Here is a 25,676-nt window from a genome sequence, read left to right as displayed (position 1 = left end):
TGGATTCCCTTTGAGGTCAGAGAATCATCTTCATTCCTCTGGAAGCTTTCAGTCTCCGAGTTCGATGAAAAGGCTGTGTCTTTTAGTCTATTTAGGACTTGGAGGGGTTTCTGGGTGGATGAAAAGAATAGTAAATCTTTTGGAAGCCTTCTCTTTAGAGGATAAAATTGAGTCAAGAACAGGGAAGGTCCTGACACCAAGGGCAGAAACGGGAGGCAAATTAATGAACTTTAAAAATTATAGACCCAACTGAACACTGCCCCGCCCTCCCTTGTATACACATACACATATTTGTGAAAATAGACGTTTAGCCAAGTAAATAATAAAGAAAATAGAACAAATCTGATATTTTAAAATCTCACTTTAGTCCTATGCATTAGCCTTTTTACATACTAAGGGATTCTATTTGTTAATATTCTTTTAAGTAATTATGTATCTAGCCTGGCTGCTGTGGTTCAGTGGTTGAGTGTCAACCTATGAACCAGGAGAAATATGTTAATTCCTAAATATTTGGAGATTTTTTTCTATTGTTACTGATATCTAATCTCCTTGTGGTCAAGGAACATACTCTATATGCTTTTAATCCTCTTCAATATATTCGGACTTGTTTCATGCTACAACATACGGTCTGTCACACCACCTTTCATTTGCTTATGCCTCTATACCACATAAAAAACCCTACTGATGGCCAAGCCATATAAAATGAGTGGCAAAAAATGAACGAAGGACAGAACTCACTGATTTTTAAATATTCTTGTTGTTTAAGATTTTATCTTTTGTTCTTTTTTATTTTGTTTTTTTCTAATTTCAAAATTGATAGCATATACTCTAGGAAGCATATTCCTTGACTGAAAACTGGAGAAAACTTCCAAACTAAGTATGACTTTCATTTGGAAATAAGCTACAGACTTGATTTGTTTTCCTTTAATTAAATGGCAGTCATTAGTTTTCCTTTTAAAAAATATTTTTTTATTGTTTTCAGAGAGGAAGAGAGAGGGAGAGAGAGATAGAAATATCAATAATGAGAGAGAATCATTGATCAGCTACCTCCTGTATGCCCCACACTGGGGATCTAGCCCAAAACCCAGGCATGTGCCCTGACCAGGAATGGAACCATGACCTCCTGGTTCATAGGTCAACACTCAACCACTGAGCCATGCCAGATAGGCAGTTTTCCCTTTTTTTAAAGAAAAATTAGATTTATGCTTTAAAAGATTTGAGTGAGAGACCAAGTTTACCTTCATTCTTAAATGTAGAACCAAATGCTAGATATAAAACAGCGGTTGCCAACTGGTGGTGGCAACCACTGATATAGAATGTTTCTTATTGTTCTCATTTTGCTTTTTAAAGATATATATACATATACATATATATAAAGCAAAGGGAATGTATGTATGTATGTGTGTGTGTGTGTGTGTGTGTGTGTGTATATATATATATATATGAAGCAAAGGGGATGTATGTAATGTCTGAAACCAGAGGGTGTGAGTTTAGGTTGAAGAGTTTTGCTGTAGTTGGAATCTTCAGTTGGATAAGGCCATCCTCAGTTCCTGCTCTAAGACCTTTCTCTCCTCTGCCAAAGTGAGCAGCCACGGGTATTATGCATATTTCTACTTTGGTGGCAAATTGGAAGTAGTTCTATTCAGTCCCATAAGGTGCAGAGCTGTATACCTAGGTATGTCAAAGACAAAACTTAACCTCTTATTTGAATCTAACATGAATAGTCTTGAAATCTCATTGATATTTTGGTCTCTCTTACATAGCCAAAGAAGAATACTATTATTATTATCAGTTGAAATGATATACCTGTAGTTATAAGTAAGCACATAAATCCCAAACTTTGTTTTTAAAAAGTTGCTACAGAATAGTGTTTTGATAGAAAACATTTTGATGTTACTTAAGCTGAGCCAAATTGAAAATGGTTATATGAAGTATCATGCATATTTAGTCTGTGCATGATCACATATTACGCACATGGAAAAAATTGCTCAACTTTTAAAAATCAGTTACCGTGTTCTTCCTGTCAATAAGCTTCTTCTTGGGTTTCCCCTGCAGAAGTAGAAAGGACAAGTGGGTTAGAGCACGTTGTGGATATTCTCTCTGAGTTCACACACACACACCTGAAATTTGTATTGTAGAGATTCAACATGGAATTATGCCAGGGAAGACATGTTGAGGGAGAAGCAGAGAGATGACTGAGAACATGCCCAGAAAAGAACAGACAGAGTACCCGGAGCTTAAGTGAGGATCAAAAAACAAAAGGGATAGAACAAATGAATTCTAGAGAAAAATCCTAACAATTACTTGCATGTGTATATCTAGTCACAAGTCAAGTCACATTATTCTTCACAACAATCATGTGCAGAAGGTTATTAGCCCCATTTATAAAAAGACCATTTTATGACATGCCCAAGGTCAGAGCTTAATAGGCTTAACTTTGAACCCAGGGCTTAGGTTTCACACTCCAGTAATCTTTATAACTGAACTGTATTAGGAAAAGAAACCAATCTCCATTCCTATGAGGTCCAAAGAGCTGCTCAAGAAAAAGAGATTTTCCACAAATGATGCTTGCTCTCCATCACTTGTTGGGCTCTAACCAAAGTAGGTGAATGCCATTCATGTTAAATTGGCTTTTGTTTTTTCCTTTAAAAGATTTTCTCCTCATTCAAGTTCCTTTCACCTAACACTCTTTTCTTAAATTTCCCCCGTTTTACTTGTACTCATTTGTAAATGTGTATATGTAGCTCAGTACAATTTTATCACTGTGCAAGTTCATGTACCCAAATGCCAGGCAAAATACTGAACAATTCCATCACCATAAGGATCCCGTGTTGCTCTTTCATGACAACACACTGCTTACCTCACCTCAGGCTCCCTTTAATCTGTTCTCTATTCTAAAATTATATCATTTCAAAATGTTATATAAATGGAATTACACAATGTGTAACCTTTGGTATTGTCTGGGTTTTTAAGCCACAAATGCAATCAATATCAAGATTTTCTATCTATAAAAAATCAAGTGAAAAGTTTGTCTTCACCAAAATGTTTTGTCTTTTCCTTCCCATGTCTTCTATTCATGCTAATGTCCTCATATTGTCCTACTGTCATCAGAAAGTCTCAAGATTATTTTAACTTTTCCATCATATAATGGTTTTTTCCACAATTTGCAATCATTGCTTCACATTACCATCACCTACGCAGCTTTTCAGTAAATACCAGTACTTCAGAGTTTGGGGGTGGGGCTAGGAGATAAACATGGTTTGCAAGATCCCCAGGTGTTATTAATATGAAAGGGTTAAAAATACTATCATAATGTATGAAAGTATGTAAGATACTGTTTGCCAGGGCAGGGTGGGTAAGTGAGGGAGGAGTGGAGGGCAGGAAAGCGACAAAATTAACCTATAAGAAATGATTAGAGAATTAGTTTGAAAGTAGTTCTGACAGTAATACAATGGAATCTACAAGAGGAAAAACATCAATTCAAATAAAAGAGAAGAGACTTATTGGAAGATGTTAGGGCTTGCAATAAATACAATTTCAATTCTTTAATTTTTTCCTAAGCATGTTTTGTATGTGAGTCTACCATGGAGTAGATTCTTGATACTGACAAAAGATGAACATAACAAAGTACTTACTCATAAAAGTCAACTTATAAAGTAGACAGACTAGTTAGAAAACAGGCAATTATAATATAACTAGAGGCCTGGTGCAAAAAATTCATTCACAAGTGTGTGTGTGTGTGTGTGCGCGCGCGCGCGCGCGTGTGTTTGTCCCTCAGCCTGGTCTGCACCCTCTCACAATCCAGGACCCCTTGGGGGATGTCTGACTGCCTCAGGGTACTGGGCCTAAACTGGCAGTCGGACATATATCTCACAATCTGGGACCACTGGCTCCTAACTGCTCTCCTGCCTGCCTGCCCCTAACTGCTCACCTGCCTGCCTGATCACCCCTCACTACTCGCCTGCCTGCCTGATCACCCCTAACCACTCACCTGCCTGCCTTATCGCCCTTAACTGCCTCTGCCTCAGCCCCTGCTGCTGCGGCTTCATCCAGAATGACATCTGGAAGGTTGTTTGGCTATTTGGTCTAATTAGCATATTATGCTTTTATTATTATAGATATGGAAATTTAAATCAGACTGAGGGATAAAGAACCTCTCCTGGTCTGGGTAAGAGGATGAAGAACATAGTTAGAAAAAGAAGTTAGGGATGGACTAAAGGTCATTCTGAGGTACAGTGAGTATGTAAAGATAAGGAGGCATTAAAAAGAGCACTTAGATGTGGTCTGGTTGGCCATGGGTTGTGTGGAGAAGTGAAGATTAGACTGAAAAGGCTGTCAAGAGTAGATCATGAGGGCCTTTCTTTGCTAAACAGGGAAATTCACGTTTTTTTTAATCCAAGTTTTTAGAATGCAGAATGTTAACGGGCCTGAAGAAAGAATTCAGGGAGTAGATAGAAAAAATATTAACTGAAACTTAGCATTTTCTTCATATACATGCAGGAAACCATCCTCAGTGGTATTACTGTGATTTCATTACCCAAAGAAGTAACATCTTTTTCATATTACTTTAGAGTTGTTAAGAGGTGTCTCAAAATATTGCCAACACTTACCATACTTTTGAAATTATGGTGGTTATGAGACCCACTGCTAGGTCTTGTTATTAAATATGTTAATTAAAAAGCACATGTTACATTTCAAACTTTTTAATTGTATGCTACCCCTAGCAGAATGTTTCCTAATTTTGACTATTGTGGTGCTCTGCCCTCCTCCTCCCTCATGGGAAGCCCAAATATGGAAGGACCTAGACACAAGCCCAGAGTCCACATCAGTTCAGAAATAGACCAACACAACCCGTGAGGAAGCTCATGTAGCCTGCCTATCCTAAGCAAACAATCCATTACTTATAAATATGACTGGAAATCAAAGATCATCAAAATTTGCGGAAATATAACGGTATAAACTAGAAAAAATGACATGAACAAACAGAACTAATCCAGAAGAATTAAATATAATACAAACAGAAAAGAACACTAAATAAACTAATTAAGAATATCAAAGAGCCCTGGCTAGTGTGGCTCAGTTGGTTGGGCATAGTCCTGTGCACCAGGAGGTTGCCAGTTAGATTCACAGTCAAGGCACATGCCCAGTCTTCGGGGTTGAGCCCTAGAAAGGGGCATGCAGGAGGCAACCAATCAATGGTGCAACTCTCCCATCGATGATTCTTTCTCTCTCTCCCTCTCCCTTACTCTTTCTCTAAAAATCAATAAACTGATCTTAAAAAAAAAAAGTCAAAGAGATGTGAAAAGATATTACATCCATAAACTATGAAAACTAGTCAGAAAGCAAAAATAGTTCTTTGATATTAAAATCATACTTGCCAAATTAAAAAAAAAAAAATGAACAACCCTCTTCCGTGCTGGTCTTAAATAACAAAACAGGTAAGGCTGAAGTTGTTAGAGTTTAGATTTATTTAGAATTTTAGGAGACAAAGTTCAAGAAGTCTCCCAGAATTTAAATCTAAGAGATAATGAGATCAAAAGTATGAGAAAAAAGTAAAGAACTATGGAGGAAACAGCAAAAGATCCAAAATTCACCTAACAGAAGTTCCACACGGAGAGAAAAGGCCGGATGAGAGGTACTGGTATATTTCCTAGTTGAAATACTTAAATCTTCAGACTGAACGCACTCATCCACTAAAAACCAAAGTAACGAAAAGTAACACATATGAACTGTAACGACAGGGCAACCTCATAGAAAAACCAAGCTTCTATGTTTTCTAAGTAAATCTGAAGATTCCTTTCGTTAGAAGTTGCAGTGTAATTAGTTAATCAATGGTAATAACCATAAAGTTAGAGAGAGAAATTACAAATCCCATATATTTTCTGATAACAGATCATGAAATTGCAAGAAACAGCTGGAATCTGGGTATCTAGTTTAAGAATCCTGTAAATCAATCAATGTGTTTCTCTCACATCGATGTTTCTGTCTTTTCCTCTCTCTCCCACTCTCCCTAAAAATCAATGGAAAAATGTCCTCGGGCAAGGATTAAAAAAAAAAAGAGTCATGCAAAAAGGACATGTACCCTGAATTGAATATAGGTTTCTCTAAATAACTAAAGTACCTTATTTTGATAGTCAATTACTGAACTACACTGTAATGCAGCTATGTCTCAGGGGCAAGAAAAATATGTGGGACTGAGCGGTCTCTGATTGCTATGCTATTTGAATTCCAATGTCTGTTTTCCATCATTTCCCCCTATTTTCCCTTGTATTAAGGTTATCAGTTGTCATTTCTTACAATTCTCAGTGTATTTATTTTGTGAATTACCTCCCCTCCACCTTTTCTAATCTGATCATTCTAATCTCTTCTGGTCTGGAAAAACAGATGATCATGTCTGCTAAATTTGTGTCTAAAGTAAAAAGGCACTGAATAAGGGCCTTCCTTTAAAAAGAATAAAGTTTAGGGTATCTGTTAAGTTTATTTAAAGATCTTTATGGTTTAACTTTTAAAATAAAAAGATCTTTAAAATTTACAGATCTTTATGCTTAATCCCATCTAATATTTGTTGTATATTCCAAAACACCGAAGTGCTAGACATTTGGTTAATAGATTAACAAAAAGGCATATTTGTTAGAAGATAAGCACATATTCCCCACTCTACATAAAGGCAGCTTGGTTAGTTTAACATCTTAGCCTCTGGAAATGTTACAAAGTGCTGAGAATGAATGAATTCTGGAAAAATGAGCTATTATATTGTATTTTCTGCAAGGCCCTTTCTATCAAAGCTTTTACACAAAGACTTTTATAGAGCTTTTTTTTTCTTTCATTGTATGTTCTATTCCCTAATTTTGTGATCTAGTCCTACCAAATTTGTAAGAATAGCAAATCCCCACCTGTCCGGGAAGAGACGTGTTGCCAGCATATAGTTCATGGAGGTTTTGTGTTCAAGGTAGGACCTGAAAGACAAAGAAAGAAACTGGTTATTTCTTAAACTTACTGAAAATAGAAAATATAGAAATAAAACCAGGAATCAAGTACAGAAGTAGCAGGTTACTAATGTACTGTTTCTAAAGTGGCAAAGGAGGAGGCAGTTGCTCAAATTAAAATAATAAAATAGCCCAGCCTGCATGGCTCAGTGGTTGAGAGTCGACTTATGAACCAAGAGGTCACGGTTCAATTCCCAGTCAGGGCACATGCCTGGGTTGCAGGCTTGATTCCCAGTGTGGGCTGTGTAGGAGGCAGCTGATCAATTATTCTCTCTCATCATTGATGTTTCTATCTCTCTCTCCCTCTCCCTTCCTCTCTGAAATTAACAAAAATATTTTTTAAATGATAAAATACTAGAGTAGCAGCAAATATAATAAAAGGAATAGAGGACTTAATTTAGAAAATAAGAAATAAAAGCAGGATTTCTTGGATTATTAAAGGTGATATACTAAATTCAGAAAATAAAACTGAAAATGAAAACAAAACCACTACCAAAAAAATCGTATCTAGCTGAGGGAAAAAGTCAAATGAAGCTGGAAATGGGGGAAGCTAAAACATGAAAATGTGGATGGAAGATTGTTTCAATCAAGAAATTCCTCAAGAGCTTTCAATGGCTCCTTGATGCCTATTGCTGGAGGCATACACTTTCTCTTCCAAGTTTTCAAAAGTTGGATAATCTATACCACACTTTGTCCACACAGTTCCCCAACATGGATCCTGCAGTAGAGCCAGGCCAGTCTCCTTAAGATCCTCTCACACCACACCTCCCACTGATCCTTTTGCCTCTGTCTGGAAAAATTCATAACCTATTCTCCAAAAGTAGCTCAAGTCCACCCTGCGGCAGGGAGCCTTGTTGATATGACTGCTCCAAGTCTACAGAGGTGCCTTTGTCTGAACTACCCTGCCCTTTAATGTATATCTGAGGGACCTGTCATATGCTGTCTCAGAGAGTAAAGTTGTTCTTCTCGGAAAGCAGCATGACGAAGCAAGACAAAAGTAGAATCTGGAGTCAGAATCCCTGAATCAAGTCCCACTGTGAGATCACAAACAAGTCACATTACTTTACTGAGCCTTACTTTCCTCATCATTAAAATGAGGAAAAAAATGATGTGCTTAAGTACATTATAATTACATAGAGCTACAAAAATCTGAGCTATTTTTATCATATATATAGAGAGAGAATTTCTCCATAATCTTACTGTTAATTCTCAAAGAGCAGGGTTCCCATATAATATTTGTTTTATATTCCCAAAGTACCAGGCAAATATTAATACTTGGTTAATACTCAATAAATATGTATTAATAAACATTTGAACAATTGGACTTAATTGAAATTTAAAACTTCTGTTCTTTAAAAGCCACTGTTACAAAAGCGAAAAAGCTAGCCACAGACTTGAAGAAAATATTCACAATATAAATATCTGAGAAAGGGCTTGTATCAAAAGTCCTTCATAACACAATAATAAAAAGATAAAAATCTGCCCTAGCTAGTTTGGCTCAGTGGATAGAGTGTCGGCCTAGGGACTGAAGGATCCCAGGTTAGATTCTGGTCAAGGGCACATGCCCAGGTTATGGTCTCGATCCTCAGTGTGGGGCATGCAGGAGGCAGCTGATCAATGATTCTCTGTCATCACAGATGCCTTTACCTCTCTCTCCCTCTCCCTTCCTCTCTGAAATAAATAAAAATATATTTTAAAAAAAGATAAAAATCCTAAATTTAAAATGGAAAAATAAGATACACAAATGGTCAACAGAATATGAATGCTCAATAGCATTATCCATAGAAGAGCAAGTTAAAACCATAGAGATATGCTACTACTAGAATGTCTAAAAGTAAAAGCCTGACAATAACAAGTGTTACCAAGGATGGGGAATAACTAGAACACTCATACATTTATACTGGTAAAATGGTACTATTACCCTTTATCCCTTATCAAATGACCCACCTATTCCATTCCTATGTATTTATCCAAAAGAAACACAATCATACATTCATACAGGGACTTGTACATGAATGTCATAGCATATTTCTCCATAACAGCCCCAAACTGGATACAACCTAAATGCTCCACAACAGCTCAAAGGATAAACAAATTGTGGTATATTCATATATTGACACAGTACATAACAATAATAAGGATATAACTATTACTTTAACAACAACATGAATAAATCCCAAAAGCAGTGCACCAAACAAAAGCATCCTGACATCAAAGAGCACATAATGTATGATTCCATTTATATGAAATTCTAGAAAAACTAGAGTGACATACAGCAGATCAGCAGATGTCTGAGACTTGAGGTAATGGGGGACTGACTATTAAGAGGTAGAAGGGGACTTCTGGAGGTGACAGAAATGTTCTATATCTTGATTGTGGTGATGGCGGTGGTTTAACTTGTGTTTATATTTGTTAAAACTGATCGTCAAACTGTACACTTAAAATGGATGCATTTTATTGCATGTAAACCAGATCTCAATGACTACAAATAAACAATATATTGCTTAGGCACACATATAGATGATAAAACATTTTTTTTTCCAAATCAAGGTAATGGTAAGCACAAAACCTATGAGTGTCCAATCCTGAGTTAGAAGGCTAGTTAGGAGAGAGGCAGGGGATTAAAAAAAGAGGAGTAATGCACACGTAGATTAAATTATTGCTAATGCTCTAGTGCTTGGGTTGGTGATATTCATGCTCTTATAAATAAATAAAGAAAATAAGAAAAGCACCATGTGGGAAGCAATGACGACACTGTGTCACAATTAAAACAATTGTGTGGACCTAAGGTATAGATTTAAAAAAAAAAGGGCAGTCACCTCACCCGTATATTTCCCATGTCTCTGATGTAGGGAATATCCGAATAAATCCACCTCTCCGATCATTCTCTTCCTTCACCCTCCGTAAAACTCTGATCTACATGGAGGAAAATAAAATAAAATTACTATCTATTTAGAAAACTGGAATTCATGTGGTTATAGGACAGAAGAAAAGAGTTATGACCCAAGAATATGAAAGAAGCATGAGGGAAAAATTAATTACATTTAAGATGCTGTTTTCTGGGGGGGGGAAAAAAATTCCCCCTTCTTGAATCTTATATTTTTCAATATAAGATAGGAGCTGGTCATGAATATTATGAATAACTCACTAATTTTCTCTGAACCACAAAAGCCTGAAACAGAGTTATCTCACCTCCTCCATTGACAGACCAAGCACAGAACCACCTAGTTTTGCCGGCACCTTCTCCCGGGCTGAGCCCACAAGGTTTTTCATCTCCGCATCACTGGCAGAGAGTGGACGGGAACGCTAAAAAGAAAGAAAAACAAAAACAAATGAAAAAGACATTTTATTACCTTTCTTCATTTCCCTCTATTCAGTTCCTCAACATCATTATCTTTCCGAATATGTGTAAGCTCAAATCCAAAGCCCATTTTCAAAACCCTGGGAAAGAGATGAAAGCTAGTAAACTCAAAGGCAAGAAGAGAAAACTGAAGAGTAGGAAAATACTATGGGCTGAGAGAGATAAGTAGAAAAAAAAAAGGATGTGCATGTGTCTTTCTAAGCTAGTACTCCTAATCTTGTTTTAGAATACATTTAATATTTTCAAGAATATGAAAAAAGTCTGGGGAAAACCTCAGTATAAAATTAAGTGTGCATTTATTTCAGTAACTATACTCTTTTCAGCACTGGGGAAGAAGAATTAGAACTGAGACATAAGACAGGAAACCAAGGAGCAAATGTCACAGATGAAAAAGTTGGGTGGTGGGATGTTTTAGAACTTGAAGGGGAAATAATGAGATTAGAGCCCTGAGACGCACATAAAAGAACTATGACAAAGAGTACAACCTGAGAAATACTCAGGCTGCTGGACTTTAAGAGACCTGAATCTTGGACGACTGCCCTGGGCACTCTGCAAGAGCAAGTAAATGTGCCATGCTCACCACAGACCCCCCCAAATGATCTGTACTATTTCCCCTTCTGAAAGATGATTAGGAATGTCGTCTGAGAACAAAAGTTTTAAGAGACTTTGATGTTAAGTGAACAGAAAAATATAAAATGGGAAGTCAGATGGTATAAAGCATGAGAATAGATTATTATTGAAACAGATGAAAAGACATAAGACAAATCTGCCAAGTAGGGAAAATATGAAATAATTCAAGAAATGTGGGTGTAAATTGACTTTCTGAATTCCTAGAAGTAACTTTGTCCAGAGAGAAGAAGCCCGTTTGTCAGAAGCTATTCCTGCATTTATTTTTCTCTTTGTGTAGACTATCTATGAAAAGGCATTTTGCTAACTAACTTTTGACCTTTTTAGCAATACTCACTGTTATGGACTGAATTTTGTGTCCCTTCAAATTCATATGTTGAAACCTTAATCTCCAATGTGATGGTATTTAGAGGTGGGGCTTTTGGGAATGAGGGTTAGTTGAGGTCAGGAGGATGAGGTCCTGGTCAGATGGAATTAATGCCCTTAAGAGACACCAGAGAGCTTTCTCTCTACCTCCCCCTCCCACCAAGCATACACAGTAAAGAGGTCATGTGAGCACACAGTGAGATGCTGGCCACCTACAGGCCAAGAGAAGAGGCCTCAGACTAAAACCTACCTTGCCAGAACCTTAATCTTGCACTTTTTAGCCTCCAAAGCTGTGAGAAATATATTTCTGTGTTTTAAGCCACACAGTCTATAGTTATTTTGTTATAGCAGCCCAAGCTGACTAATAAATACATCCCTGTATACAAAAAACCATGAATGGTTTTACCTTTGGATACAAAGGAGACAGATATATACTAATCTTCAAAGCTAGTATGGGAGTTATAAAAAAACAGATTTTCTGCCCTTGCCGGTTTGGCTCAGTGGATAGAGCGTCAGCCTGCGGACTAAAGGGTCTCAGGTTCAATTCCCAGCCAGGGCACATGCCTGGGTTGTGGGCTCGGTCCCTAGTAGAGGGCGTGCAGGAGGCAGCTGATCAATGATTCTCTCTCATCATTGATGTTTCTATCTCTCTATCCTTCTCCCTTCCTCTCTGAAATCAATAAAAATATATTTTAAAAAAAATTTTTAAATAAAATTTAAAAAAACACACAGATTTTCTGACAGGTAACTAACTCCATGATGAGATATCTATGTAAAGGAAAAATCATGAAATTAGCAGATATAAGCAACATGTGAAGGCAGGGACTTTATCAGTTTAGCTTTGCCTGTGGTACTCAGCACAGAGAAGGATGTAAATAAATATTTGTTGAACAAATAAATGAATGAATGTGCTGACACACAGATCAATCATGGTTAGAATAAAACTTTATAGAAGAGTTTGGGAAAAATTTTAATTCTCTTCGAATCTCTGGGAATACATTAAATACTATGTGTTGGGATGAAAGAGGAATCAAGGGGAAAGTTTAAAGATTTAGAAAGGGAATTAATATAAATAATGTAATCATTAGAAAACATCTCTAAAGTGTGAATGCCTATTTAGTGAATAATTTATAAAAGCCAAAATATTAACGGATGCTTTCAGGACTTTTCTCATTTTCACACACTAACTGTTTGCTAAAAATACTCATCTACTTCACATGTACAGCATGACTCTGATCAGAAAGCCACAGGCATTGACTCCTCCAAAATCAAGTTACCTCATCACCTCACACTATTTAAGAGTATCTTAAAGTCCTCTGAAATTACGAAGAAGAGAATATGAAGCAAGCATATATTTAAATGATGTCATAAAGATGAAGCATTTTAGACTAGAAAGAATGTTATTTAAAAGTGCTGATAAACTAAAATCTATATTAAAAGGTTAATAATAAAAATATTTTAAGAAATAGTTATTACTAGGATAGTTTTAAGAAACACAGGATCTTATTTATTAAGAACATGGATCAAACCACTATTGAATAACATCTAATGAATACCTCCAATTTTTGTTTTTGTTGCTCATATATGTATTTGCTTTTCTAGGACCTAATTTTCAAAAAATAACTTTCTTATTTTATTTATTTATTTACTGATGATTTGTAGAGAGAGGGGGGGAGAGGAAGGGATAGGGAAAAGAGAGAGAGAGAGAAGAGAGAGTGACAGATAGACATATTGATTTGCTGTTCCACTTATTGATGCATTCATTGGTTGATTCTCGTATGTGCCCTGACTGGGGATCAAACCTGCAACCTTGGCATATCGATATGATGCTCTAACCAACTGAACTGCCCAGCCAGGGCTCTAGGACCTAATTTGTACCTTTGTGGGACTGCTTCCTAATAGAATGATATTCCTGGCTTCTGGAGATTGGCACTATATGATGTTGCAGCTTTCCTCTACTAATCTAAACCTATTCCCATCAACAGTGAATTACCATCCCAAAACTCTTATCCTTCTCTGCCAGTCACTGTCACAGAGTTGACTCCCATACACATTCACAACCGCTCTCTTGCTACTCACAGCTCACAGCTGTAACTCTGGCTACTGCGAGCATTTTTGTGGGCTCTCTGGGTGGGACACAGAAATTCAGGCAGGTGCTCCTGGCTGGGGTATTTGGGAGGATTGAAAGAGAAAGGGTCTGAGGGCTAATGGTGCTTGTTAAATGAATGTCCCAGTTGTTAATTCCCACAAAGCTGACCGCTTTACTCTTTTATTGCCGCAAATGTCACCAGGCTGCAAAAAGATGTCAAAAATACTCCAATACTTTATTTATTTTCATCTAAACTATTAAAAAGGCTTAGAGAAAGAGAAGAGTGAAAAATTGTAGCTACTAAAGTCTAGGTATCTCAAATGCTTCTCTAAAACTCCACCCAGGTTTCCAGTGTCTTTGGGGAAGTTACTAGAAAGTCAAAAGTAATTTTGCCAATCTCCAGCTTTCCAAAAAATTTGAGATTAGAGAGAATTTTTAAAATCAACATAGTATCTACTGTACTGGTTTACAGAGAAATGTACTTATACATAAACAACAATACTTTACTATCCCAGACCATTGGTTAAATCCTACCAATATTTGTTAATGAAATGAACTACTAAGGAATGTGACCTGAATTATAGACACAGGTGAGAAAAAAGGCAGTGAGAAAAGGAGGAGGCGGGAGCGGGAAGAAGAGATGCTTGTGAGTGCCAAGGAAACATACCTGGAGATTAAAAACAAAGTTAAAAAAAAAAAAAAAGGAATTGACCAATTAGGAAGGCCACCAGGCGCTGTCACAAACAAGAGCAAAACAGTCCAAATGCGAGCCGTTCTGTAGCTTTGGCCTTGGGCCTATCAGCTCAGCTACATTCGCTGGGTGGTAGACAGACTAAAGCCACATATTCCAATGGAGTGACTGAATGCACGAGGGAAATACAGCACTCGGGACTTGCAGAGAACCACTGTCTCTGTCCAGATGACACAAGATTTAAACTACTAGGTGCTCAAATAGACCTTAAACTGCCAAATACTGTCTTGGTAAGAATTCTGCCATGCAACATGTATCAAAGATGTTAAATCATTAGTACAACTTACAGTTGCAAAATATACCCAGAGAAGAAACCTTCACATACCTAACCTTTATTACTGGGGAAGAACTAACTGAGAATGTGAAATTACTAAGACAAAGAACCATCTGTCCCACTAAAAGCAGTAAGAAACAGATATTGAATCAGAAAATTTGATTCTCAGCCTAAAGAAAGATGACAACTACCACCTACAATGAGAAGAACTGGACAAAACATTGACTATGAAAAAAGGTGCGGTGTTCTAAAAGACATCACGACTGAGGGACAAAAATAAAATCTGTTTGACAGAGAACACATGCAAAGAATAAAAGCGTCCGATGCTGTTCTACCAAGTTTAGAATTCTGAGTTAAAAGCAAATGAACTAGAAATAGTTCAGTTTATTTGTGATGTGCCTTGCCATCTAGAAAATAAAAGGTAAAATCAAATTTAAAAGCAAAATGAATTAATTCTATCAAATTAAAGAAAATGAACAAAAAGGGCTAAATGCGAATATATCTGGAGGGAAATAGACCAAAAAAAATGGCTAATAGAAAAGCTTTAAATGTAATAACAACCAGAAGTATACTTTAATATTAGCAGAAAGAAAAAACAGTAAGTAAGTAGGTTTGTGTTGCAATAAAAAAAGAGATGTGCAACATCTGGAAATTGGGAATAAATGTAAGTCTGCAAGTCTGAGAGACATGCATCTTCTTATTAAAGGAACTGGCTTTAAAAACAAACAAAAAACTTACCAAAACCACTTACAATTATATTTGAAAAATCATGAAGAACTGAGGAGGTACCAAAAAATTAGAAAAAACAAGTAAGGTACCAATCTTCAAAAATATATAAGTATGCTCCTGGTGACCACCGTCTGGTAAGTCTACTTTGAATCCCTAGTAAAATAATGGGACAAGTATTAAAGAAAAAATCCATAAGCATTCAGTTTAATGGGTTCATGAAATATAGAAGCATGGAGACTGCTTTATATAAAAACATGCTTTAATTTTTTTTAGGACAAAATTACAAAAAAAAAGGGAATATAGCAAATAGATTTAATGCCTTTGAATTTTACAGAGGCATTTGTAAAAATTCCATAAAATTTTTGTTCAAAATTATATTTCCAATTAGGGCTTAATGTCATGATACAATGAATAAAATACAACAACAAAAACTGAAAACAGTTAAAAGACGAAACTGTAGGATACAATACTAGTAAATAGCAGTGAATCAAGTTAGGAAGTGATTTCCAAAATGGGTCTTAGGCATTATTTAGAATCTTCATTAATGCCTGGGAGGATGGATAAATAAATAATAAAATCATTTATTTGCATTTGTGGATAACAGCAAATGTGAAAAACATAACTATAGATAAATGAATATTAAAAAAAAAAAACACAACCCACCAGCTATTGTGGAATGGGTAAAAGAAAAATCAATAGAATTCAAAAGTGTGAAGGGGACTAAATCTTCTGAAGGTAAACTATGTGTCCAGAGCTATCCTAAATATTTTACCTGTATTTCATCATTTCTTTCTCACCCATAACTCCATGTATGTATTTTTTTAAAATATATTTTATTGATTTTTTACAGAGAGGAAGGGAGAGGGATAGAGAGTTAGAAACATCGATGAGAGAGAAACATTGATCAGCTGCCTCCTGCACACCCCCTACTGGGGATGTGCCCGCAACCAAGGTACATGCCCTTGACCGGAATCGAACCTGGGACCCTTCGGTCCGCAGGCCCGAAGCTCTATCCACTGAGCCAAACCGGTTTCGGCCATGTATGTATTATTCTTCTCATTTGACAAATGTGGGAACTCGCCCAAGATCTAACAGTTAAGGAATAGTTAGACAGCCAATAGGCAAAGAACTATGACTCCACAACCTGATAGCAACAGACAAAGAACACTTGACATAGTCTAAATGGCCGGAGCAGAGAATTACTTTGCTTTTTTTTTACTGAGTTCTGACTAAACTACTGTGGAGTTGAAAGTGCCTCATTAACAGAAAGACAGTGACAAAGTAGAACATTGCAAAGAACAATAAGAGTCAAAGAATTCAACATGAATAAAGTTGGCTGAATAAAACCACAAAGGCTCTGTGTCACACAGGCAGTGTTCAAAGACATTACTAGAGAGAGGTCTTGCTCATCCACAGGCTATTGCAACCTATGGCACTTACAGCAACGGAGTAGATGTGCTATGGTTAAAATGGGTAAAGAGAAATTAAGATTAGAATTACGTATCAGAGACACTTCTTTGGAGGCAAATTCAGGAGGCTATGAAACAGTACTAAAAACAGAAGGCTAACAAACAGTTCTCCTTAAGTAGACTAGTTTGAGAGATTTTCAGAATGTAAGCTCTCTGAAGTCAACAGCCTTGGATTTGGGAGGAGGGATTGTCTGCTTGCCATGGAGAGCAGCGAGCACTTATTACAGTTTTGAATTCTACCAAATAAACACCAAAACTCATATTACCGAACCACAAAAACCAGTTTCCAAATACTAAATAACCATAAGTTGTTGTTTTTTTCATTTATTGGATTCATATAAACCATGTAAATCAATTTAAAAAAACAGTAGCTTAATAAAGTTACAATTCAAGCCTCTGAGCTTACTAGAAACTACATCAGACAGTACAAATGACAAAGTAAGTATACTGGAGCGTTCTGCTAAAGAACTAATAGTTGCAAGTGACACACTTATGTATGAAACGTCTATATCACTCATTTCAAAGCTTTGAACAGCAAGAGCTGTACCCTGACAGCTACCCTATTACTTCAAAAAGATGTTTTAAAAAGTCTTCATGGAAGAAGAGACAGTTATTCTCAATTACTACTAACAAGAAAAATAAGAGGGCACCTGCTTATCATTAAGAGATGGAGATAAAATATTTTGTCTTATTTTAAAGGTAGCATCTAAGACATTAATTATGGCAGAGTTTCTAAGAGTCATAAAACTGCAAGTCATTCCATATAACAAATAACTGTCGAGAAACTCAAATACAGCCCAATATTCAATGTGAAAAAAGTTTGCAATATTAACCTACTGACAACAATCTATATATAAAAGCCTAATATGCAAATTGTCCCCTTGGTAGTTCTACTGGGAGTTTGATTGCTCGCTATGACATGCGCTGACCACTAGGAGGCAGCGCAGAAGGAAGGAAGGCCCCGCCAACAGCCAGCAACTGGGGAAGGGAGGCCCCAGCCGGCAGCCGAAAGGCCCCGATTGGCCCTGATCGCCAGCCAGGCAGGCTTAGGGACCCTACACATGCATGAATTTCTTGCACCGGGCCTCTAGTATGTTTCAGAAGATGACTGGACAAAAGAAAGGTTATTTGTGAACTATGATATTTCCTTTCTGGAATAGTTTGGTTAAAGTGATAGATATGCCTCTAAACAATGTTCATCATTTACATTCAACTGCCTCCATCACAGCATAATCACTATCAGGAAAAGAGGATTCATACATTCCTGCAACCTCTACTCTTAAATTCTATATCCAAAAGACCTCTGTGCATTCATTTTCACATATTCTATTTTATGTTATTAAACTGTTCAAAGAGTAGATGCATAAAATATGTACTATGAAAGAGTAAAGCTAAAAGGCTTTCCATTTGGCAAATGGAGATAAAAATTTGAATGGAGTCTCCAAATGATCCAGAACTTACCTATTTAGTGTTTGATGATTGAAATTGTGCAGGTACTGTATGCTATAAAAGACAGAAAAATGGAATAAAGCCTTATCTTCTCCTAACATGCCTATATTTTTCAACTCCTAGTCTATGTTATAAAAAACCAAAAAGATGATCTCCATTCAAAAACCAAAAGCAAGAGACCTACACTCTGTGCCTGGAAAACGAGAACAATATTTTTCACACTGCTTTCTCTACGGTATAGCTATTCCAGTTTCACCTCACCACTGAAGTTAGAATCCTACTGTCACGTGCTGAAGTTCTGAAGTTAACTCCCCATCCTGATAATTGTGTTTCACACAGTGTATAAAACATACCCTAGTCTATAGTTTCTTTAGCCTTTAATAAATGTCCTGTGGGCTGCTTATGAATGAGGTCAGGCCATTATCTACCAGGCAGCAAAACAAATGGTGACAAATTCTCCATGATTTGCAAAGAGTCACCAATAGAAGTTGGAAGACAAACTAAGAAAAGGGATCAATTCATCCAGGATTGACATACAGTCCCTAGAGTGAAACTTGGCAGAAACTCTGTTAAAGCTGTACATAAACATTCACAATCCTTCCTACAATCCTGTGGCTCTTGCCACAGACACTGCAGAAAACCATTTACAAAGGAATGTGACTGCCTAAATTCAGTTTTCCTAGTACACCTACGTTAATCCTCTACTTTTTCTTATTAAAAATTAAAGGAAACCCTTTGATCTGTGATGATGTACTGATCAAGTACAACTCTGTTATCTGGTTTTACTTCTAATCCAAGATAATTCCCCTTAAAATATAGCACACTCCGTTCCATATCACAACACTCTTTACAGCAGGAGGTCTCAGGTAGGCAGCCCAGACTGAATCCAGTGCAAAGGCATGTTACATTTGGTCTATAAAGTACTTTTTTTTAATTTAACTAGTTGCCAATATTCTAAAATAAGATTTCTGATTCCTTTTGACAGTAGGAAAATCTGACAACATTTGGCCCACACACATAGATGGCAACGATTAGCTAGAGCACACAGTAAAATAGGTGTTTCTTTTTATAGGAGGCATGCACTCTCCAGTCTCCTGCAGTCACATCACTCTTACTTCTATCATACCTGGCCCTATTTCCTCATTTCCACTGTCTGCCTTAGACCCTGTAGGCATTTGAGTTTGCAAACCCTGTTCGAATGAAAAGTTATCTGTATGAGTGCAGCAAAGAGAAACAGCATTACTCTAAGTAAGACTAGCAAGCAAGTGGAAGAGGAGGAAGAGGAGTGGGAGGAGAATGGAGGAGAAAAGGATTAATAGAAGGTACAGTGGAGGTGGGGGGAAGAGAAAGGAGAAGAAGGGGGAGAAGAAGCTATTTCTGCCTTCAGAGAGCTTACAATCCAGCAGATGAGTACAGGACAATTCAAAAGCAACAAACCAATGAATGCAAAACAATGCAACAGACAATAAGTAAATAATATGAAATGAGCAGGCGAGGTAATCCAGATGAGAAGAGAGGAAGAATGTGGACCTTTTAGGTAAGAAATGTTAAAGACAAAAAACAAATAAACAAAAAATAAGTGGAAACTAGCCAGGTCTAGACAGGCAGGAACTGCTTAGAATAGATGATGGCATGGATAGATAGAACGATTAGCTGATTGGTTAACTGGAATAAAAACACCAGGACTGGAGCAATGCTTGATCAAATGATGTTTCAGGCATGCACAGGTTTCCACAGGCATTTTATCTCCAACACCTCACCACCACTGAGGATCCTTCTGAAGAGAATCACTTGTAGGATGATGATATTTCAATTAAGCATCTTTATGAAGCTAGTCTGAAGATCAGAAAAAATGTGACACAGTAATGACCAGGAATTTGTAGGCTCCCTCTCTGTGCCTTATTTGTGAGCATATCAATTTGAGGGGGGGAAAAGAGAGCAATTTTTAAAAGGAGGGAAAGATAATGGGAAAAGAAGCCAAAAGAAAAGACAAAAAGCAGACAGTAAGCTTGTTTGAAAGCATAAGCTAGTAGCCACAGATGAATGTCACCGTCTCCTGTCTAGCATGATCCCCGAATTCTGCTGAGTGACCGCATATCCATGGAGCCTCGGCTCACTCATTTACATTGCCTGCCAATACCTAGGAAGCCTTCTTAGGGCTCCGTGGTACTGAATTTGCTTACCTGAGGTTTTTGGAAAGGGTTTCGCCTGGAAGACTCAAAGGTGGGATAAATTGGTCGGGTTGATGCCCGCTGGGCAGGATCTTGGCACACAAATCCTGAATGGAGAATGGGAAACATTAAAACCTGCCATTTTCTAAGAAATCAGCAGGTTGAGCTGCACCTTTTTTTATGATGCACTAACTCAGTGCATCATAAAAAATATGAGAATATTACAGAGATCCGTTCTCAAGAGGATTAGACATGACTCTCCCACATATACATTCTGCTTGAACTCTGAGCCACCATAGCTGGAGAGAACAAGAAAGGAAAATACACAGCTACATCAACCTTCCTCATTGGGGAGCTGAAATGTGACTCTGATGGAAAAGAGGTGTGCAGTTTTGATGAGCTTCAGCATGAAGGTGCAAACCACCATTAAAAAACACACAGTTGTTAATACACATTATTTTAAAGTGACTTCCTGGATGGTGTCTGGAAAGTAATGTTTTTACCGGGAGAATCCGGAAGCAAGTGAGGAGTCTTGTCCAGTTGCAGGATCCACTTCTGGAACTGCTGAAGGTGTTCTACTGGCAACTTTCAAAATGAGCTTTGCAGGGGGATAAATGGTGATGGAAGGAGACTTGACTTGGGGTTGTGAACACACAATTCAATATACAGATGATGTATTATAGACTTGTACACCGACACCTACATGATTTTATTAACCTATATCATCCCAATAAATTCATTTTAAAAAAACAACAAAAAAGAGCTTGGTAGCCTTTCCATGGCTTAAGAGATTAGGCTTGGACTAATTTCACTTGTATCCTAAAAGGAAGCAGATTCCTATCCAAGGAGAACAGAGTACCTAAGTTTTATAGCTTTTGCTGGTACACCAAGTGCTAGTTCATTTCAAATATATTTTATTTTGTCTTTTTAGATTACTTAAAAACAACAACAACAAACCAACAACATATCCAACTGACTGCCCATCTCCATTTCTAAGTTTTGGTTTATCTACTCAAAAAGGGATTTTTGCCGCGAACTGCTTCTGTTATAACTACTAGTTCTTCAGTTATAACTGCCGCAGCTCATGTTGACACCAGCAGGGACTGTCCAGCAGAAATACAGCCAGTCTCCTTTGAACCAAAGCTTCTTCAGTGGGTCTCACTGTCCCAGCTCAGAGAAAAATATTCTTTCTCCAGACCTTTGCTTAATTCTCTTCCTCAGCTCATAATTCCTGTGCCCAGGAATTAAGTCTAAGCCCTAGTTGTGGTTCAACCTCAGGACAGGATGGAGCCAGGGGGAGTAGAACACATAAACACTTCCCTGAAAATATAATTTTTTGGTACAAGACATCCAGCATGGCTTAGGAACTGCCAATTGGCAACACCTATGGAGCCTGAAAACATGGACGCTCTGGATAACTTTTATGTGCGATTTCAGAAAACACCACTACTCACCTACAACAGTGAACATATCTGAAATCATACTGGCTTTAATCTTTAGGTCCAGAGGGGCATCACTAACAGAAAAGAGAAAGAAAAGAGCAATTGATAATTTTATAGGTTAACATAATAGCTGCCCCTAACGGGCCCCAACATAGCAAAGCTTCCAAATGTTGATGAGCAGCAACACATAAAGCACATCCAATCTGTGGAAAAAGAAAAAGAAATCTGGCAAAAGTACTAGAAATAAAAACTTGATTTTAAACTCATCCTCCGACAGGCAGGCCCAGCACCAAGGCGTTGATTCCCTGACATGCAATCTTTTCAGTCCAGAAGGTCTTGTGCAATTCAAATTTTGCACAAGTCAAGAATACTGCTTCATTATCACTGTGGACTTTAGAGGTTCAGACTTTTTTATGAGGTGCCCATCACTGAAATTATTTTTTTACTGATGCAATAGTCAAATCACATTTGCATGCAAGAGAAGAAACTTTGGTTCTCTCTGGACTTTTTTTAATGCTTCATTTTCTGTTCTAAGTCAATCTTAAGCTTACAGGCTTGCAAATGTGGGCAAAATAAATACAAATTATACCAAAATATGACCAAATGATGCAGCAGGAGCCCACGTGGAAACAAACAGCACAGACTGAAAGCTGGAGGCCTCCGGGTGACGGTGCCTGCCATGATGGCTGTGCTGCTGAGGTGTTTCTTCATGAGCCAGATCACTCATTCTGGGGGCCTCTAACACGTATGATGTCCCTCTAACACTCTATGTGCTGGGCGATCTGATAAAAGCTGACTGGACAGAAGTGTAGCACCACATCTGAAGCATCTGCAGTATCTAGCTCCACACCTTACTACTGGGATTAAGCCAAACTCCCACTCCACAAAGTAGTCTATCTGTCTTCATTTGATTCCCTGGCATGTTGCCAACATTGCTCATCCTTAAAAATGCAGGAGCTGGGTGGTCTCTGAAATAAATCTCCAGGGTTCCTTAGTTGTTTAGAGAAGCATATAGCGAACAGAAACTCTGGCTGTTGCTGCAGATATAAGCAGAATCTTCTCCAGTATTAAAAAATGTTTCTTTCCTTCTTATGAATAATAGACAGGTTAAAAATTATTGGAAATGTTTAAACTTTAATCTTGGGTGAATATCAGGACAAAAGGACCAGCTGTTATCTACCCTTCACCAGGCCCAGCTCTATATCTTTATAGTTTATGTGAATTTGAGTCTGTATGAGCCTTTCATAATAAAGGAAATACAATACCACATGTATTTCTTTAGCCTTAGCAGAATACCTATAAAGTTAACAAAAGAGAGAGAATTGGGGATAAAAATGTAAAAATGAATGCAAGAAGCATCCCTTAAAAGCCCAGTAAGATAGTAAACATAGAGCACAAATTGACTAATAGGATAGGGCTCCATGGCTGCCAAATGGACTTTGACAACATACCACAAATCTTCCAAATTTAGAAATTCTAGACATCTCTATCTAGTAAGTGGGGAAAGAAATCTTCTAGTACCAAGAGAAGTGACAAAAAATGAAAAATAAACAAACTGTGTTTAAGTGCTATTCACTGGAGGGTTCTCCTTTGCTAGTGGGTAGAACAGACTACTTACCAAGCCAAAGAAGGAGAGAGATTCACTTCCAACAACCATGGCTTCAGAGTAGAATCTATGAGCACGTCAAAGCCATAGAGTTCTAGAAATACAACAACACAATACACAAGATCAGTTCCCATGTCACAAGCAAACAAAGATCTGGAAGATTCAAGCCAATCAACTCCCATCAGAGGCCTAAAAACTTGTTGAGTATCGGTAGCAAGAGGAAGCAGCAGCAGCGAATCTTTCAAGTTCAAGAGAAATTCATCAAGCTCTAGAGATCATAAGAAAACAATGCTATAAAAGAAAAACCCCACTGTTTTACCATCTACTCTATTGACATCCTGACTCTAGAGGTTAACAGCATGACTCTGCTGTGCCATGGGCTAAAAAAAAAGAAGAAAAAAAAAGTTGGAAAGAGGAATGCCACAAGTGCATCCAATATCAATGCTGCTTTGGGCTTGTTCTGGGTTGTCGGCCACCACTTCCCCGTCACACTCTGAAAACAGAAAAGTCTATGGAAGGCCTCTCTCCAGGATCCTTCCATCACATTTTCTTAAACCAAGATCTTGCTTTTGCAACCTAGTCAAGAAGACATCTAAATGTACAATGTTTTTATTCTCTCCCCTTCCCTATGGTTTCAATTTCCTTTTGAAGATAGAAGATAACACAGAAAGACTGGAGGACAGAAGAGAAAGGACAGAGCCGGTGGCCACAAAGCAGGACGGTGACAACCCTCCTGCACCTCCTTGAGGGGGCGGGAACCAATTTCCATGGCTCTGGATTCTTTACCGATTCTCTTCCCTAACTCCCCAATTGTTGCAAAGAGCGGAGCAAGAACCATGAGCAGCCTTTTCTCCCAGAATGCAGGGATGAGGCTAACTTTGTAACCTCAGTTGACAACCTTTATTCTCATTATTACTGAGACTCTCTCCACAGTCCTCCTTGGTATACATACATAGAATATTTCAGATTTTCAAAAGTCCCACTCATTCCCAAATACTCTATTCCTCAAATAAATGGTTTATACCTTCTGTCCAGGAGAAAACACTAGCTTCTGTACAGTTCAACCAGAGGTCACAGACCACAGCTCATACTCACAAAACACTATCTATATTTTCCAGATACTCATTTTGAAACAAACTTCTTTATTACAAGAAGGATTTTCCCATCTCTCAAGCAACTAAAAAACACAGAGAAATAAACATAGGCTTCTAAAAAAGATGGTGCCAGTGACTCTCTTCTAGAACATAGGAAATCTGACGTGATACCAAGAATCCTAGAATGGGAATCCAGACACCTGGATCCTCCTCACGACTCTACCATTGACTCACTGTGAAACTTGGGGAAACTATTTCTCTTTCTGGTATTTCTTTAGCATCCTTTGGATTATGCTCTCACCATTTGTCAATATCTGTATGCTCAGTAAACCTAAATCCTATTAAATATGCATTCAGGTAGACATTCATATTCAGATTTTCTCTTGGGAAAATTTTCCATGAGTGAGTTGGCTTCCCTAGTACTTATTTAGGATTCCATTTAAATTGCAAAAGTAATCACAAACTCTAAGAGCGTGTGAGTTGGGTTTCACCTTCATGTAACTACACAAAAATCATTTTATCTATACTTTAAAATGTAAAGAAACAGAGGGTCCTTCACCTATCTTCTTTTGGTAATATATTATAGCTTCAAAGCTAAAGGGCCAGTACATTCTTCTGAATATTCTTCTAACTTTCAGTCATCTGCAGAATATTCCCCTTTTAATGTGAGAAAAATCTTTTGTGGTATAGCACTAAATATGATATTTAAAAGGAAAAACAATTTACCATTACAACAAAAAAATTAAGATACCTAGGAATAAATTTAACCAAGGAGGTAAAGGACCTATACTCAGAAAATTACAGTACGCTGAAAAAAGAGATAGAGGAAGACATAAACAAATGGAAGAATATACCATGTTCATGGATTGGCAGAATCAACATCATTAAAATGTCCATACTACCCAAAGCAATCTGTAGATCCAATGCAATCCCCATTAAAATATCAATGGCATACTTCAAAGACGTAAAACAAACTCACTAAAAATTTATCTGGAATAAAAAAAAGGCCCTGAATAGCCACAGCAATCTAGAGAAAGAAGGACAAAGTTGGAGGGATCACAATATCAGATATCAAGCTATATTATAAAGCCACGGTTCTCAAAACTGCCTGGTACTGGCACAAGAACAGACATATAGACCAATGGAACAAAACAGAGAACCCAGAAATAGACTCAAGCCATTATGCTCAATTAATATTTGACAAAGGAGGCAAGAGCATACAATGGAGTCAAGACAGTCTCTTCAATAAATGGTGTTGGGAA

At 37.4% G+C, this 25,676-nt stretch overlaps 1 protein-coding gene across 13 annotated transcripts in view; it reads right to left on the bottom strand.

Annotated features, from left to right (window-relative positions):
* The window catches only part of TTLL5 (tubulin tyrosine ligase like 5), a 258,885-nt gene that overhangs the window by 166,755 nt on the left and 66,454 nt on the right, over positions 1-25,676 (bottom strand). For all 13 annotated transcript variants that reach the window (XM_079769843.1, XM_079769844.1, XM_079769845.1 and 10 more), the window contains 7 exons: positions 23,333-23,414; positions 21,727-21,788; positions 20,285-20,379; positions 10,179-10,292; positions 9,811-9,902; positions 6,894-6,956; positions 2,011-2,049 (listed from right to left, as the gene is read on the bottom strand). In XM_079769843.1, coding sequence (XP_079625969.1) covers positions 2,011-2,049; positions 6,894-6,956; positions 9,811-9,902; positions 10,179-10,292; positions 20,285-20,379; positions 21,727-21,788; positions 23,333-23,414 — 547 coding nt within the window. The remainder of the gene's footprint in view (positions 1-2,010; positions 2,050-6,893; positions 6,957-9,810; positions 9,903-10,178; positions 10,293-20,284; positions 20,380-21,726; positions 21,789-23,332; positions 23,415-25,676) is intronic.

This window comes from Cnephaeus nilssonii (genome assembly GCF_951640355.1).
Source record: "Cnephaeus nilssonii genome assembly, chromosome: 4".
Lineage (NCBI taxonomy): Eukaryota > Metazoa > Chordata > Mammalia > Chiroptera > Vespertilionidae > Cnephaeus > Cnephaeus nilssonii.
This window is presented reverse-complemented; position numbering and strand designations above follow the sequence as displayed.